At 45.1% G+C, this 16,388-nt stretch overlaps 3 protein-coding genes across 5 annotated transcripts; 2 read left to right on the plus strand and 1 right to left on the minus strand.

Moving 5' to 3' along the window:
- Positions 1-71: 71 nt before the first annotated feature.
- Positions 72-6,644, plus strand: epor (erythropoietin receptor). Its single transcript, XM_067475945.1, has 8 exons — positions 72-3,402; positions 3,640-3,775; positions 4,026-4,192; positions 4,326-4,477; positions 4,589-4,745; positions 4,845-4,932; positions 5,032-5,119; positions 5,403-6,644. Exons 1-8 carry the CDS (start codon positions 3,297-3,299, stop codon positions 6,144-6,146), a joined length of 1,638 nt encoding a protein of 545 aa, XP_067332046.1. The 5' UTR covers positions 72-3,296; the 3' UTR covers positions 6,147-6,644.
- Positions 6,645-6,775: 131 nt separating this feature from the next.
- On the minus strand, positions 6,776-9,833 carry swsap1 (SWIM-type zinc finger 7 associated protein 1). The gene is made up of 2 exons (XM_067475946.1): positions 9,437-9,833; positions 6,776-8,965 (listed from the first exon to the last, which is right to left on the minus strand). Exons 1-2 carry the CDS (start codon positions 9,707-9,709, stop codon positions 8,435-8,437), a joined length of 804 nt encoding a protein of 267 aa, XP_067332047.1. The 5' UTR covers positions 9,710-9,833; the 3' UTR covers positions 6,776-8,434.
- A 21-nt stretch (positions 9,834-9,854) lies between these two features.
- znf653 (zinc finger protein 653) lies at positions 9,855-16,037 on the plus strand. Of its 3 annotated transcripts, XR_010910737.1 has the most exons (11): positions 9,855-10,335; positions 10,900-10,937; positions 11,225-11,530; positions 11,608-12,113; positions 12,295-12,472; positions 13,369-13,453; positions 13,593-13,704; positions 13,777-13,891; positions 13,964-14,063; positions 14,450-14,545; positions 14,877-15,016. XR_010910737.1 is itself a non-coding variant. In XM_067475943.1 (10 exons), the coding sequence occupies exons 1-10, from the start codon at positions 10,052-10,054 to the stop codon at positions 15,052-15,054; spliced, it is 1,902 nt and encodes a 633-aa protein (XP_067332044.1). In that variant the 5' UTR covers positions 9,857-10,051; the 3' UTR covers positions 15,055-16,037. The 3 variants fall into 3 exon arrangements, 2 of the variants coding, with proteins under 2 accessions (XP_067332045.1, XP_067332044.1); XM_067475943.1 differs by lacking the exon at positions 14,450-14,545 and having other exon boundaries at positions 9,857-10,335; positions 14,877-16,037; XM_067475944.1 differs by lacking the exons at positions 13,964-14,063; positions 14,450-14,545 and having other exon boundaries at positions 14,877-16,037.
- The last annotated feature ends 351 nt before the right edge of the window (positions 16,038-16,388 follow it).

Below are 16,388 nucleotides of genomic sequence, written 5' to 3' on the forward strand. Positions count from 1 at the left end.
CCCTTAAAAAGTTTCATTTATCTGCTGATTGGTACGAACTGAAGTGTCAATTAGTGGTGGGAAGGTCTGTCAAGTGGTTCTCTCCTTGAATCTGTACATGAACTAAACATTTGAGGTTTCTAGAAGCTTTATTTATGAGGCACATGTGGAACACATCTGGATCGGACTATGCATTTATTGCACAAACAGCATTTAGTTCTAATGCAGTTAAATATTTTGTTTTTATCAGTAACTCAAAGAGAAATACATTTCTTACTGCACTTGCTGGACTCGAAGTACATTTTACAGCCTGTACTTTGTACTTCAACTCGAGTAAGCGCTTAGTTGCAGTGCAGTACTCTTCGGGCACTGAGTGTGTGATTACTCCTGTTCATTCCTGATTGGTGCTTTCTTTCGGATCCCTGAAGCTTTGTTAAGAAGTTCGTCTCATAAACGAGAATGATCGTTGAAATGTGGACATGAGAATAAGAACATGTTCCTCACAAGTTAAACTTTGCTCTCTCATTACTGTTCTTACTTGTGTGGCTCTTTTTTTTTCATATTTTATCTGAAGAACCAGAGAAACCACATTGTGCCTCTCTCCTCCACAACAGTTCACATTTCCTCATACTCCTCTTCCTGTCACTCTTCCTCGTGCCCCTGTGCCTCTGCCTCCAACCCCACTAACAAGCACCCGAGTTTCACAACATGGCTGCAGTGTGTCATCACCTGCAGCTGAATGTCACTGTGTGAGTGAAACAACATCTCCGCGCTCGAGTGATGTAAAGAAGCGCTGATGTTGCATTTAAACCAACAGGGAGGGGCCACTACACCCCCCTCATCTACTCATCATGGTTTGAAGAAAGAGCGGTGGCTGCGGCTCTGATAACGCTGCTCAAATGAAGAAAACATGCTAGTGCAGAAAGCTGATAAGAAACCGTTTAGGTCTGCTCCTTTGCGTCTGTGAGTACTCTGCGGTTTCCGTTACTTGGGTTCATGATGAGATTCAAGTGCTGGACTCCACCTCCTCAGATCACCTCCTGAAGGGGGTCAGCCTCTGTCTCCATCCACCTATCGCATGTATAGGGAACAGGCTCAGGGATCAGGAGTCAGCAGGCCCCTGGTCTTCATCTGCAAAGTGTCTCAGAAGCAAAGAATGCACCTAAAATGCCCTCTAACCTTTACAGGTGAACTGAATTTGAGCGTCTCTAAACGTTTGAATGCACGTGTCCAACTGTTCAGTGTTTCACTACTTATTGCGTAACGTGCTGTTCTCCAACAAGGTGATTAACCACAAACATCCCAACGTGAATCACGCGTCGTGTCTGATCCATGAATCGACCCCTAAATCTTCTGGTCTAATGACTGATTGTATTTAAACGGTCGTCTTCTTCACGCTGGTCACATTTTGCGGTGGTTTACCGACCACTGTTGTTTGCTTCTGTCTCAATAAATAGTTTGAGACGAAGACATCACCACTGCAGGCTTCTACTCAAATGTCCTACTATGTCCTACGTGATAGCTGAATGTAGCGTGAACTATTGACACTTTCCATGAATTTCACCGCAAACTAGTGATGTGTCATGAGCAAAAGATGCGGCTCTGAGAGCCGATGCTTTGTAGTGAATCAGAAGAGCCGGCTCGCATCGAGCGAGAGCTGGCTCCCAGTTTTTTTCCTTTCGCTGCTTACTTCAGTTCTCAGCCCGAGCGCTGCTTTAGGCAGAACTTTGTTTTGATTGGTCAGCAATGGCATCGCGGCCAATCAGATGTGAGGATATGGGATCATTATGTGAAAACAGAGAGTCGGGTGCCAAGAAGTGAAGCAGCGTTAACTGTCTGTCAGATAGCGGTGAGGGGAGTGTGTACTGTTGGCGTAATTGAGACTATGAGTGAAACCCGAAAGAGAAGCAGCATCTGGCTCCAGTTTAAAGACAATGGAAACAGCAAAGCAGAGTGTGTTCACTGCAAGATGAAAATTACTTTAAGAGCAGGTTCCACCACAAACCTGCATAGACATATGAGAACTGTCCATCCTACAGTGCAGTTAGAGGAGAGAGGGCAAGCTGGCACACATCTACAGATCCTGGTGTGTCTCATCCCAAAAAAAACAGCAATGTCAGCAGCATCTACAGGCTTCCCCACACATCGTGTATAACCTCTCCTACTGTAACTCAAAGCAAAGTAAGCCAGTTTATACCCAAAGTGATGACCCCACCCAAACAGCACAGCATTGATGAAGAGTTGGCTAAAATGATAGCTACTGATTTCCAACCCTTTTCCATTGTGGAGGACAGAGGTTTTAAAAGTTTTGTCAAAACTTTAAATCCCACATACAATCTATCTATCCAGTAGAAGAACATTGTCCCAAACAACAATATCTAAACTATATGACACAGAATGTGCATTATGGCAAGAAAGGGTGAAAAAAGCTCCATCAGTTTGCCTGACAACTGACTGCTGGACCTCCAGAACCACCTGCTCTTTCATGGCTGTCACTTGCCATTTCACTGAAAATTACAAGATGACATCTTGTCTTCTCGACTGCTTTGAGTTCACAGACAGACACTGCAGAAAACCTGGCAGAGGAGCTAGTAAGAGTGTCAAGTAGAGGACAAAGTGTCGTGCTCTGTGGATTTATTTGCTGTTTTGTTGTTAATTTGTGCAATAAAATGTTTGATTAAATATTAAACAAAACAATGGTTTTGTAACAGAATAAATGCACAAAATTAGGCAATTATAAGGATTCTCATAAAAACACTGCACATGAAAGGGTTTTCAACAAACAAACCATGAGTTTTTGCAAAGTTATGGTAAAATAAAGGCCTATAAAAAATCCTAAATTAAGAGCCGTTCAGGAGTCGAAAGAGCCGGCTCTTCTTTGGGAGCTGAGCCAAAAGAGCCGGCTCCCTGAAAAGAGCCGAACTTCCCATCACTACCGCAAACTTTAATTTCCCTAACTGTTTGTGATTAGTGCATCTTTGTGCCTGTGTAATCTTGACCCAGCGTTCGTGCGCTTTTACACACGGCAGCAAAAACAAGTCGTAATCACTGAGCTCGTGATTCAAGTTTCGAGTACAAACTTCTGTAGCCCCCCACCCCCTTTTCTTTTTTTTTTTTCTCTTTCTTGGCAGGACGTAAACAGCTCGGTTGTGAACACCTTATCGCTCTGCAGCAGGCGCGTAACCGCGCTGCGCTCTCCGTGGTATCAACCCCCCAAAACAAGCCTCTCCCGAGCTGGAGCGTTTGTGGCATGTTGTTCTTTATGATGCAGGTGGACAACGAAAGACCCGCGTCTTTGTGCTCACGGAGAAGACAAAATGATGACATGTGACCACCTGAGACTGGTGTTGGGATTTTACATGATGTTCTGCGCCATGCGAACAGATCTCATGGTCCAGGGCGCCGGGGGCTTCGAGAAGAAAGGTAGGGGGACATTATTTGGACATTATGGTGGATCTGTTGCTACCGGCGCTGCCCAGTTAAATGGGAATGCTGCAGATAGGCGGAGATACTGGGTGAAACAAAAGTAGCATCATAACTTCTTTTTACTATGTTTTCTTTTAAAAAATAGAATTTTATGTGTAAAACAAAAACATGGAAAAAGCTGCTTGCTGCTCTCATGCTTGTCTGTCCTTACAACCCCCCCCCCTCAAACATCAGTATCTTTTTTGCTGAAAGAGGAGCCCAAAGATCCAAAGTGTTTTGCTGAAGCCATGACAGACTTCACGTGCTTCTGGGAGGAAGATGAGGAAAGAGCTGGTTCCTTGGACCAGTACAGCTTCACATTCAACTACGAGTGAGTCCAACAAGCTACGTGGTTTCCAATAGGATCTGTAGTTTACTTGTTGTCTTTTCATGGTTGTTACAACAGGAAAGCACTGAGCAAACTGTGCACTGTGAGTAGAGCCTGTATAACACTTGGGGGCTTAAAGCTACTATTTCAGTGGAGACACTGTAAAAAGGACCATTCAGCAATGTGCTGAACCAAAACAGCAACAGGCGTCTCTGTGCCTCCTAGTGATCCTGTCTTCCTCTGTCCTGAGCAGGAAGGAAAACAGCAGCAGATGCCCACTGAGAAGCCTCCCTGCAGCAGGCGGGAAAAAGCTGTACATCTGCAAGATGAACCGAACCCTGATGTTTGTCCAGATGTACATCCAGGTTCACCGGGAGGGAAAACTGATCCACAAACGCAGCCTCTTCATCGACCAAGTCTGTAAGTAACTTTAGTGGAGCTGTGCACTTCTGAGCAGAAGAAATTGCCACTGTGAAAGAGAAGAGAATAAAACTTTTATTAAAGGCTGAGCATCTTGCTGCTGCACCCTAATTGCGCCGTCTTTGTGTTCCAGTTCTTCTGGACCCCCCTGCTAATGTGACAGTGAGCAGCACTGGGCAGCAGGGCCAGCTCAACGTCAGCTGGGTGCCCCCTCCTCTCAAGTACATGGATGACAGCATGATTTACGAGGTCAGCTATGCTGTGGCAGACAGCCACCTGGAGCAGGTACGGAGGTTATTAATCAGAATCACAGGTTTTACAGATGTTTGATGTGCTCTCACACGTTTGGACTCCACGGTCTGGATCTGTGCTGATGTGGTGAGGACTGTCTTCCAGGTGGAGGTAGCAGGAGCCAGCTCAGAGCTGATCCTTCGAAGCCTGAAATCAGGTACAAAGTACAAGGTCAGAGTCCGTGTGAATCTGGATATGATTAGCTACAGTGGCTACTGGAGTGCGTGGAGTGACCCGGTGTTCATGGAAACTCTCCCTGCAGGTGAACATTCGTTAATATGCACTGATGCAGCACAGGCATCTCTTGCAGAGTTCTTTCTTTTTCAGCGACTGTGTTTTAATCATTCTCTGCCTCCACCAGGGTTCGACCCACTCATCATATCTCTGACCCTCATCATCTCTTTCATCCTCATTGTGCTGTCTCTCACTCTGCTCCTGTCCCATCGCAGGTCGGTCAAACATCGAGCACAATGACCTCAAAAACATTTGCGGTTGCTCCTGCAGGCCCCGTTTCAAAACGAGAATGATGATGTTATTCCTTTTTTCAGGTTTCTTAAAAAGAAGATCTGGCCAACAATTCCAACGCCTGACAGAAAGTTCCACGGCCTTTTTACTGTCTACAGTGGAGACTTTAAGGTGAGAACAAGACACACAGACAGACAAAGAAGACAGTAAACAGTGTGGTCTTCATTCGCTGAGATCGGTGCTGACGCAGACATGGCAGAATGCTCACAGTGACAACACGCTGATGCTTATCTTGGTTTAACATGTTAGCAGGCTCAGCTAATATGATCCATCCAGTAGTAGAAAAGTAACGTCGTCACGGACTCGCTGTAGAAAAAGTCAAGAGTGACCCTTCTTCCTGTTTAGATTAAGACAAACAAAGCTAAACTTTTTCCTTTGTTGCGTCTCTGTACAGGAGTGGTTACGACAGAGCCACGGAGGCTTGTGGTTGACTCCTGTTTTCACCTACTCAGAGGAATGCCCCTCTCCCCTGGAGGTCCTCTCAGAGCTCACCCAGTGCTCCTCACTGCCACCCCTGCCTCTGCCACCCAAGGTCTCCAGAGCTTTAGCCACAGACAGAAATAAGGACACGGTGAAGACTGGTGTGGACGAGAATGAGCCACTGGAAAGGGGAGATCCAGCAGCTGTCACGGACGGGTGGAGAACCATGCCGCACGAGCCCTGGCTGATCGACCGCTTAAGGCTGCTCCAGCAGCTTCACCACGTCCCTCACTCTCAGTCCTCTGTCCTGGAGTCCCAAGATGCGTACGTTACCCTTAGCACCAATGAGTACGGCAGACAGGAGAACATAGATGAAGTTCCCGAGGAGGATTTACCGCTCGAAATGCTCTTTGCCTCCAAAAAGAATGTGCAGTATGAATCTCACTCTGATCTGGGCTCCATGCAGCAGAGCTCTGGATCAGGACGCCTTTCAACCCAGTCCAGCTTCGAGTACCCAAACCAGTCCTGGATGCCAAAAGGCCCTGGGTACACCTACATGGCAGTGGCAGACTCTGGAGTCTCTATGGATTACAGCCCCATGAGTAGAGTAGAGGACTTTGGAAAAGGGATTATCTACACCAACGAGTACAAGAACGAGATCCCCGCTTTCAGAAGACCCTTGCTACAGAGGCAGCTCCCTGTTCATGATGATGGCTAGTAGCTCCAAAGCCCAGGCTGCATATGTATTGAAGCTTGAGGCAAGCAAGGTGGAGTGGATTCTTCCACAGCTAAGCAGCTTCTCATCAACTGTTGAGAAAGGTGTAACAAAGAGCTGACTGATACCAAAGTGTAAGTCCACAGGATGGACACACCATCATTTCTACTTCAGCCAGATCAACTTTGATCTGTACATGGAAACGGCAGCTGTGGTTTACATCACATACCGATGTTCAGTGTAACAGTCTGTGCACTGATCTCATAGAACTCTATCCTGTAAATATCACATTCTTCAGTCCTGTAGAGATTTATTCTTATTTGGGTGTTATATTATTATTAAGCTTAAATGACAGAATAGCTGTTAAAATACAGAATACACATCGCAGAATATTAAGACTGTTATTAATTCTCAATGCTGTTTCTTTTTCTATAACTTGTAATGATAAGACTGTTGATAATGTGTAGTTGTCTTATTGTCAATAAACCCAATAAAAAACAATACATTTATTGTACGTGTTTCACCTGTGCAGCTGAGGCCTGGTACCCTCTCGTCCTCGGGCCACTAATCTTACCAGCTGTGAGGCTACCTACAGTCTGTGTGAGACGCTACTACAGTACTGTGAGGTACTACCGTGTATACTTAGGTACATAAACTGAGTACTCCTTCCTCATTCCAGTGCATTTCCGAGTTAAATAAGTACGTTGAAGTTGTCGATACAAATGGAAAACTCAGACTAGTTTCACCAAAATCCTACTTGGAACCAGAACCTCTGATCTTCCTCAGCATTCACGCAAACTGTGTGTAATAATAAAAGCAAAATGTGTGATAATGTGCCTAAACAGATGTGACGTATTGTATGAAAGCCTCTCCTCTATCATTTCTTTAATGTTTACGCTGGGCTGATGCTGCCTGCCAAATGTCTTTGTCTCAGTCCCACAAAGTTTTCCACAATGTAAACAATCAACATGGCTGAACATGAGACAGCTCATGGAGCTGTGACTTCAGAGGTTCCAAAGAGTTTGGAAATCTCCAGGTATCAAGCTGTCTGGAATGCAACATCACACCTGCAGCATGAGAAGAGAAGTGAAGAAAAGTTACTTAAAATGTTTTCAGTCTTCTTGAAGTGGATGTGTTGGGAGCATGAAACATACACAGCGTGAGGATCTGAGCCACTTTGACAAAGAATGTAAATGTTAGAGGTGAACCGAAGGGTGTGGGATTTGAACCTGCAGCCTTCAGCATCCCAACCCAAACCTCTACCACTGCCCCCTGACTGATGGGTGTATGACAACACTGAGTAATGTCGGAGCATCTGTTCTCTGTGAAGTTGGGTGCCCAGATCCCAATTCGAACACTAAAATCCAGAAATTTAGGTCATAATTTATTAAGTTTCTCACAATTTCTAAATTGTTTGAGGACTTAACATCAGAGGAGTTGTGACAGTCAAAACAGTGAAGCACAAACTGTACGGATGCAGACTGTAAATTAAAGGAAAGAATGTCTGAAAATATGTTTATACTCTCACTCTCACTCTTTATAGACAAAGAAAAGATTCACAATCCTCCAGTGATGGTTACATCCAAGCTGTTGTTCAATGGCAGCTGAGATGCTGACTGGTCAGGAGTCTGGTCATTTAAACTGTGGGCCAGTTAACAGAGAGAGGTGGAAAAAAAAAAATCAAGAAATGTAAGCAAATCCAGCTGCTACTGTACAGACACTTTGAACACATATTATACTGTAGTACACCCCACTGTTTTTAATTAAATATTAATTTTTCCACATTAAAAACTTAAGTGGATTTGCTGGAAGACATTTCTAAAACACCAGAGGACTTGTTACACTTGGCTGGAGTGAAGAACTTTCAGTGACAAAGTGCAACAGGGACAGAGAAGAGAGCAGCAGGTCAGTGTGGAGTCATGAGGGAACTGAAGCTTTTCTCATTAATAACAAACTAACTAACAGAAATGTCACATTTCATCAAGTTCTACACAGTTTTGCTCTGTTTCCAGATGGAATGAAGCTTTTTAGAATTACAAAGCACCTTAATGTCGCATTTTGTTCGGACCTGAGAACAGGCTCAACCAGGGGCTCATCTACATCAACCAGGATGGAAACACAGTATATTTTTTATCCTTTCAAGACTTTTGCTTAGGATCTTTTCTAACTACAGGGAAAAAAACAAACAGTTTGAAACTTAAAGCTGAGTAGTGCTGAACATTTGCCCACATTCTCTAAAACAAAACTGATCCCTGAGTCTTTTCCATAATAATTCTCTGATGCAGAGATTTTTAAACAGGTCTAAACTCTAATAAACCACTAGGAAAGACTGACAGCTGCCACTCCTGGGCTACACCCAGCCTGTCCTCACAGTCTTTGTCATCAGTGACACCTGTCCCAGACAGGTAAACGTGCCACAGCTCCTGCAGTCCGGCTGCTGCAGCGTCATAGCCTCTGTCTTGGTCCAGACTGCACCGGACCTGGAAGTAGCGATCAAGTACATCAAGGACGGGGTCTGTGGCAGAAGAAAGTCCGCCGACTGGTCCAGAGTCTGACTGGAAAGAGACGAGTACACGGCAGGGAGCTGAGCTGGAGGACTGCTGCTGCAGGACCTCTGTGAAGAAGGCAGCGGTGTCGCACAGCAGCGCAGACAGGTGTGCAGCGCAGGACTGCTCACCTGGGTGACGCCCAGGAGCGCACAGGAAGGTCTCCAGCCTGTCGACGACAATCAGAGAGGGAGGTAGAGGAGACATGGACTCGTGAAGACTGGCCACCTGCTGCAGCAGCTCCTCCACTGTCCTGGGATAGGAAAACTTGATTTTCTTTAAAAAAAAAAAAAGGGGGGGAATAAATGAATTTAGACACAGTTAAACACAGTTAATCCTTAATAAATCCTGATATCAATTAATATTCCTACCCGATTTCATTCGTACATGGCAAAGCGACTCTTTGCGAAACCATGACAGGTCTGTGTTAGACCATGTACAAAGGGGGCAGATGTACTCACTAATGCAGAAGAGCAGACCTGTTTCAGGTATGATCCTAATGTTTGTGTCTTCTCATAAGTACAACAGAGAATTCAACAAGCGTGAAAGAAAGTGCTGATTCATATTTTTGCAAGACTCATGCACAGCTAACTGGAAGAAGCCCAAACCGGGTCTACAGTCAAACGTACTTTCATTTCTCGTAGTCATTAGTACTAGTATTTAGTAGGGGTTTTATAGTGCCGTGTACTCTATAAGGACGCTACACAGGTACTGATATAAAAGTACAAACAGTGCAGTGACTTCTACCTTCAGACTTTCTGGGTTGAGGCTGGGGACACACGTCTGCAGAGATACCGGCAGACTCTGGATCGGAGTCTGGGTGAAGAACATGACTCTGACACCCAGGTCGGATGCAGCTGTGACGGCCGCCAGCAGCATCACGGAGCGGCTGATGCTGTGATCTCCGACCAGGAGGGTGCTGCCACAGTCTGTCGGCGGCGGAGGATCGGCCGCGCTGCTTTTCTTCAGGCCCGGTTGTGACATAAACTTCCTAAACACCAGTGTTAAAATATCTGCCATGGCTGACACTAGGACACTATGTAAAGTATCGTTACTTTCCTCTAGTTTATGACGTTTCCCGCGTCTGTTTGCAAGTTGCACATGTCAGTGCTCGTGCTGATGCCGTCCGTGTGGAAACCACTGTTCCCCCGCTGGTCTCTGCGTACACACTCCGCGCTTTGACAGGCATATAATCATGTACTTTTTTTTTTGACTGTTGTCCCCACTGTTGAGGGCAGACATGCAAAAAATTAATAAGATTAAATAAAAAAACATTAACACGTCTTTTTCGGCGCTTCCTATTTGGTTTGGCACAACTTCCGGGACGATCCGGCAATCACAACATCAGCTGTTGTGGCCAAGATGGCGGGGCTGGAGGTTCCCCTGGACGCGGACGGAGCTGGGGACAGAGGAAAAGCGGGTTTGCGGCGTTGCAGAGGACGCCCCAGGCTCACGGACTCAGACCGAGCTCAGAGGCGTCTCGAATCCCGAAAGAAGTACGACGTGCGGCGGGTGTACCTGGGGGAGTCCCACCGGCTGTGGAGCGAGCTCCGCAGGCGGACCAGCCTAAGCGATGCCGGGCTGGCAGAGTACCTGATGCTGCTCCACTCCACCTACGGAGAGCAGCACCAGCAGAAACACGGCGGGTAGGAACCACCGGGGGGGAGATTATTTCTATAAGCTACCGTTACCCAGTCAGGTTATAGAGTCTCCGACAAAGCTAACTGCTGCAGTGGTCTTTCTGCCTGAGTCTGTTCCAGCTTCATTTTAATCTGTGTAACATTAACACCATGCTGTCAAACGCATGGACAGACACAAACGGGCCCCTGTGGACAGTAATGTCCCCAGCACCACAGAAGCAGGAGCACAACCTTCAGACAAAAAGACCAGAAACCACAGTTATGTCGTTTGTGGTCACGTTTTGTGTCTTTGAGGACATTCTTTGTGTCTTTAGGGACATTTTGTACGTGTTTATTGTGGTTTTGCAACTGCTCTGTTTTTGTCTCTGTGGGTTTGCATGTCAACGTCATTTTGTAGCTGTTGTGTGTTGCATCTCTGTGGTCCTGTGTATGTCTGAAGGTTGCACAGTTACACCGAGTGACAATCAGATAAGTGATGTTTCAGGGAGGCAACAGTGTTCAATTGTAGTGTAATGTACTGTGGGCTGACACTTAAAATAAAATAACAAATGACATGATTCTGCATTGCAGGAAGATTGTCCCAGAGGTGTCGATAAAACAGAAAAAAGGTGAGTGCCATTAACTGGAATCACAGAGGGTTGGATGTTATATCTTCTGCTGTTAGAAACCATCTTGTATATTTCGGCCTAAAATCTGTTGTGAGTGCACTGTTTTCATTCATGTTCTGCAGACATGCAAACCAACTAGTAGCTACTCCTCCTGCTTAACTAACTCACACTGCTTTAGACAGCTTCACAGGATAAATAGATGAAATGTGAAGAGTTAGAACATAAAATACTCATAATGAACCGTACAATAGTCTTCACTCATCTTTGAGTGTTTTCCTGTGTCCCAGACAGGAAGGAGTGCGTGTCCAACCTCCGGAGGCTGGTGTGTTGGTACCAGGAGCACTCCCGCTCTTGCCCCCACGAGCCCCAGCTCCAAGCCCTTGAACTCCAGTCTGACTTCTCCACCGCTGCGATCTGGCAGTGTAGCTCCAACCATTCATTTGTGCAGTACCTGTGTTCATCTGGATACTCTGAACACAAAGAGGGAGGGAACGGAGACGGCCATGGAGGGGGTCCAGCCAAAACAGACGGGACAGTGGCAAAAGGTGCAGTGAACAGAAGGAGAACAAAGGAAGCACGCAAACAGTTTACAGGTACAGAACAGAAACCTTCAGTTATTCGGTTCATCAACTCATTGTATTTACCTATGTCTATTTTTCTGTCGATGCAGGGGAAAATGTGGATGTGTCTGATGGACAACATCCCACCCCGAGCCCGACGGAGCAGCCTGCCACTCTCAACCACCAGCTTCGTGTCGAGGCATCTTCCAGGGAGGCTCAGCTGACAGGACACCCTGTCTGGGAGATGGAGATGGTCGTTGAGCGACAAGAAGATTCCCCTGGTGCAGCTTTGCACTCCATCCCCTCAGAGGAGGAGGTAGAGGATCTGAGGCAAGATGATGGGGAAGGAGCAGGAGAGAGACTCAGAAACGAAGAAATCAGGACTACAGCACACAGATACGATTGTGTGATGGCGCCTTTGGTCGATAAACTGGTGAAGACAGATGAAGACTCAGTGCTGAGTAGCTCAGAACCACTGGACTCTCAGCCAGAGCTGTCAGTCCCCCCAACTATGCAGGTACAGGAGCAGAATGACCTCTTTGACCCCCAGACTCTCCAGACGGTGGTGAACAGCTGTGACATTCCAGACCAGAGAACGGCTCTAGAAGGCTCACAGGTATGTGACGGAGCAATTAGCAGAGGAGTGGCTGCTTCACGGTTTCACTTTAGTAACTTGAGAAAATATTCCAAGTCCCAGATTTTGACTCAAGCCCCAACATTATTACAAACAACAAAAGGTGTCCCAATACTTTTCTTAATAGTCACAACTGTTGTTTTCAATTTGTTGTCATTCCCAGTTAATTATCATCACTGGTCCCAGCTATGAGGCCTTGGCATCAGAGGGGATCCAGCTTAATATGGGTGGTGGAAATGTTGAAGAAGTTACTTGCACTGTGATTGGGGGGGTCACCTACAACCAGAGGTCGATGTCGGACTCAAAAATGCGAACGGCAGAGGATGAAGACTCCATGACAGGTGGGCTATGTTTAAAACTCTGCGTGTGTGTAAAAAGAAACAAAACAAACCTGTGATGTGCAAAAAGTCAGTCAAAATTCACAGTCCATCGAAGAGGATTCCAGAGTCCTCATGCAGATAGAAATCAGACAGAAACTTGTGACTGATGCCTATTTAACAACGCTGCACTTGGTCACTGGTACTGGCTTCCACTGGAAATGTTTCCAGCAGAGTTAATTTGCATTGGCTGTATATTTGAATAGGCAGGTGTTTAATTCTGCTTTATGCAAATATCAGATCTGCTCTGACCTGACGAGACCTACGACCGGGGTCCAGTACATGTGTGTGCACAGGCGTGTCCTCAACGCAAACCATGCAGTAATTTATCAACTAAAGGAAAAATAAAATGAAAGTGTGAAAGTCAAAGTAGAGATTAGTCGCAGTGTGTCTTCATGTCATCAATTGTCTGTAGATAAACAGGCAGAGAACGGGAACAAAAAGGGATAAAAAGGGATTTAAAAAAAAGGGATTTGTTTGGAACAAATCCATATAATTTACAAACTTGGATCAGTCAGAGGAATGAATAGATCTGTGTGGAGCATTTAATTAATTTTGTCTCAGATCAATAGAAATGCTCCATAAAGCGAAACATCACAATGAAAACACATTAAACCATAACAGAAAAGTGTCTGTTATGGCAAATTCTAATAGTACTGTTGCTAAATGCAGTTGCTCATTGTTGCTTATCGCTAAATTTCTTAGTTTGGAATAAAACTATTCCGACACGTTATCTCTCTCTTTCTATTTCTTGTAGGCTTGATGCTTTTGATTCTGTGGGCGACCAGTTAGACTATTAGAGCTGATTTCTCTCTGGAGTCATTCTGAAATGGGCTTTTTCTCAATCTGTTTCTCTTCAGGTTTGAGTGACAAGCAGCTGCTGCAGCCTGCTGTTGATGTTCTGCAGCTGAACAGTGAGAGGGACCTGCAGAAGAGTCTGAGCAGGTCTGTGGGTCACATACTGTACATGGTGAAGTTCCCTGCGGGACAGTTTCAGACAGGGGCCGAGAAGGATTTGAGATGTAGGAGCTCAGCAGAGATATTAATCCATCTCCCCTCCAGTAACTTTGGACTTGTTTCACAGGTCAAAGAGAAACAGACGAGGTCCGGTCATTGAGCCTGACGGGATGCTCAAGATGTTCCACTGTCCATACGAGGGCTGCAGTCAGGTCTATGTAGCTATTAGCAGCTTTCAGGTGAGACACTTTCCTTCATACGTTACATTTCAGCTGCAGCGGCAGAAGATTGAAACAACCCCTTTTCTGTAGAATCACGTGAACCTAGTTCACAGGAAAGGCAGGACCAAGGTTTGCCCCCATCCCGGCTGTGGGAAAAAATTCTACCTCTCAAACCACCTGCATCGCCACATGATCATCCATTCAGGTGATACACACAACGACACACCTGACATGTAAGAATCTTTACATACATGTAAATGTAACATTGTTTTCACAGGGGTGAGAGATTTCATCTGTGAGACATGTGGAAAATCGTTCAAGCGTAAGAATCACCTGGAAGTTCACAGACGGACCCACACAGGAGAAACGCCACTGCAGTGAGTTATCAAAGCTGGAAACTTGCCTTACTCCAGGCTGTGACACGTAGTGATGGATTCTGATGGCTGGTTCTGTTTTTGGTCTGGCTGCAACCAGGGAAAAAGATTCTTTAAGCTGCACAGCTAAATAAACCACCTGTCAAATCGATTTTCTGTTTTGACTCTACAGAATCACTTTCAGATTTAGATCCTTTTCACTGCACAGCTCCAGAGCGTCAACGGCAGGATGAAGCACCTTTTTAAATATGCACTATAATATAGTTCTGAGCAGAATTCAGACCAGTTTTCCTCCAAATTTAGGAATATTCAGAGAATATGAATGACTCCTGTCATGTGTGAGTCCATCAAGATAAACCACTGATGGACCTAATTTCCATTTGCTGCAGTTAAATCACTGCAGAAGAAGAAGACACATCATGATGACAAACTCCAGAGAGAACAAGTCCAACTTCAAGGAAAGAAAACCTGGAGATGTGGCTTGGGTGTGGTTTGCTTCATGCACTGATTTGAGGAAATCTTCTTCTTACTACACGCAGCCGTATAGACACTTCTAATAGCTGCTTCCAGTCAGTGTGATTACAAGCAAGATTGTTATTTAAAATCGTGCCCTTTGTTCTGCTACACAGCAGTTGTAAATTCATCATCACGGTCACTTTGAACTAAAACTTCTGCACCATTGGTCTCTGAAACGGGCACAAATGAAAATAGATGATTTGATTTGACAGCCAATAAGAATTTATAATAATAATAGAATAGCCCATAATCATCTGCACGATACTCACCTTCCTTTTTTCACCCTCTCCCTGTGGTCAGATGTGAGATCTGTGGCTACCAGTGTCGGCAGCGGGCCTCCCTGAACTGGCACATGAAGAAGCACACACCCGAGGCCCAATACAATTTCACCTGTGAGTTCTGCAACAAAAGGTTTGAGAAGCTGGACAGTGTTAAGTTCCACAAACTGAAGAGTCACCCGGACAAGCAGTCGACCTGAGGGGCTCCAGCTCCGCTGAGCATTGCTGAACATGTAGAGTTGGCCCTCAGGAAGCACAGGATGACTCGCAGTAAAGAAACAGACTCTCCTTTGCTGTGCCTGACTCGTTGCTCTTGTGAAGGACGAGAAAAGCATCTCAATCCGTGGATAAAGGCATCGCTGTAACAGCTGTGCTGGACACAAGCTGTGTGAGAGTGCAGGGTCAAAAACGCAACGTTAATCTACTGTTAGTTCACCGTTTCACCCTCCACTAAAACACCCGGGTTCCAGTTGTCAGTGGGGAGAACAATAACGTGTGAGTAGAGACGTCCTTCACCAAAGGGTTTACAGTGGCCTTATATGCTGCCAGCGATTCTGATTTCTCCCGTCTCCATTCACACATTTGCCACTGACAGCAGATATCTACTGAAGTTAATATCCAAACTTTTGGATTTGTTGACGTGTGCTCAGCTCTAGTAACAGTGCTTCTCTAGTTTAAAGGAGGTGCTGAACAGCGTTGTCTGTTAGGTTAATGACTGGCTGAATATCTAACTACATAAAGAGTAAATTGTTGGTGAAGCCAGTGGCACCTCATGCTTCATTATGTTATGCAGGTATAATTTAAAAAACGTTCACAACAAGCACATAAACTGCAACTATACTACAGTTTAGGTTAACGATGACATTACTGACTGTGTTTTGCACAGTATTGTGTTTGGGAACATTGACATTCCAACAACTCATTTCCATAGTTTTATACTCACCTGAAAAGACCTTCGTCCCTATGAGTAAAACATACAGTTTGAAAACATGAAGACAAATGCAGCAGAAGATGTCTTAACTTCTTCAGGTGGGGCACCGTTAGTAAATGACTGAAATTCTTGTGTGTTAGGTTTAAATGTGATTGGAGATGTGCACACTGTGATGGCCTGCGTGTCGGAGAAGCAAAAAAACAAACCCCACAATGAGACAGACTAAAGATCACTAAAGATTTAATATCAGCATTATGTTGGATCCTTCGTTATTTTCCTCACCCTGCTAATGGTAAAATGAAATGTTAACATTAGCTGCAAATATCTTTAAGTTATGTCTGAATGTCTCACTCATTGTTTTTTGCTTTTGTGAATTTATTTGTACACTATAATCACACTCTGAAATCAACCCTCTGAAAATGTATTAAGATTCAAACTAACCATACTTACTATTAATTTTCTCTGAAAGGAAGGACGTCTCCCTGTGTGGGGACGTCTCTCTTCTGATTGGTTCGCAGACCCTGGGTCCTCAGAATTGAGGTCCAGACCTTTGGTTGAACATTCTGACATTTTGTGCAACTTTAGCCTTAAGTTCATTTGGAG

The sequence above is a fragment of the Channa argus genome, chromosome 15 (genome assembly GCF_033026475.1).
Source record: "Channa argus isolate prfri chromosome 15, Channa argus male v1.0, whole genome shotgun sequence".
In the NCBI taxonomy this organism is placed as follows: Eukaryota; Metazoa; Chordata; class Actinopteri; order Anabantiformes; family Channidae; genus Channa; species Channa argus.

Excerpts from the sequence above, each read along its gene's own strand:
- epor (XM_067475945.1), top strand. The coding sequence starts at position 3,297 with ATGATGACATGTGACCACCTGAGACTGGTGTTGGGATTTTACATGATG. Across the intron at positions 3,776-4,025 it reads AGCTTCACATTCAACTACGA|GAAGGAAAACAGCAGCAGAT; the intron begins GTGAGTCCAACA and ends TGTCCTGAGCAG. Across the intron at positions 5,120-5,402 it reads TCTACAGTGGAGACTTTAAG|GAGTGGTTACGACAGAGCCA; the intron begins GTGAGAACAAGA and ends GTCTCTGTACAG.
- swsap1 (XM_067475946.1), bottom strand. The coding sequence starts at position 9,709 with ATGGCAGATATTTTAACACTGGTGTTTAGGAAGTTTATGTCACAACCG. Across the intron at positions 8,966-9,436 it reads TCAACCCAGAAAGTCTGAAG|AAAATCAAGTTTTCCTATCC; the intron begins GTAGAAGTCACT and ends TTTTTTTTAAAG.
- znf653 (XM_067475943.1), top strand. The coding sequence starts at position 10,052 with ATGGCGGGGCTGGAGGTTCCCCTGGACGCGGACGGAGCTGGGGACAGA. Across the intron at positions 13,454-13,592 it reads CTGCAGAAGAGTCTGAGCAG|GTCAAAGAGAAACAGACGAG; the intron begins GTCTGTGGGTCA and ends CTTGTTTCACAG. Across the intron at positions 13,892-13,963 it reads CCACATGATCATCCATTCAG|GGGTGAGAGATTTCATCTGT; the intron begins GTGATACACACA and ends TTGTTTTCACAG.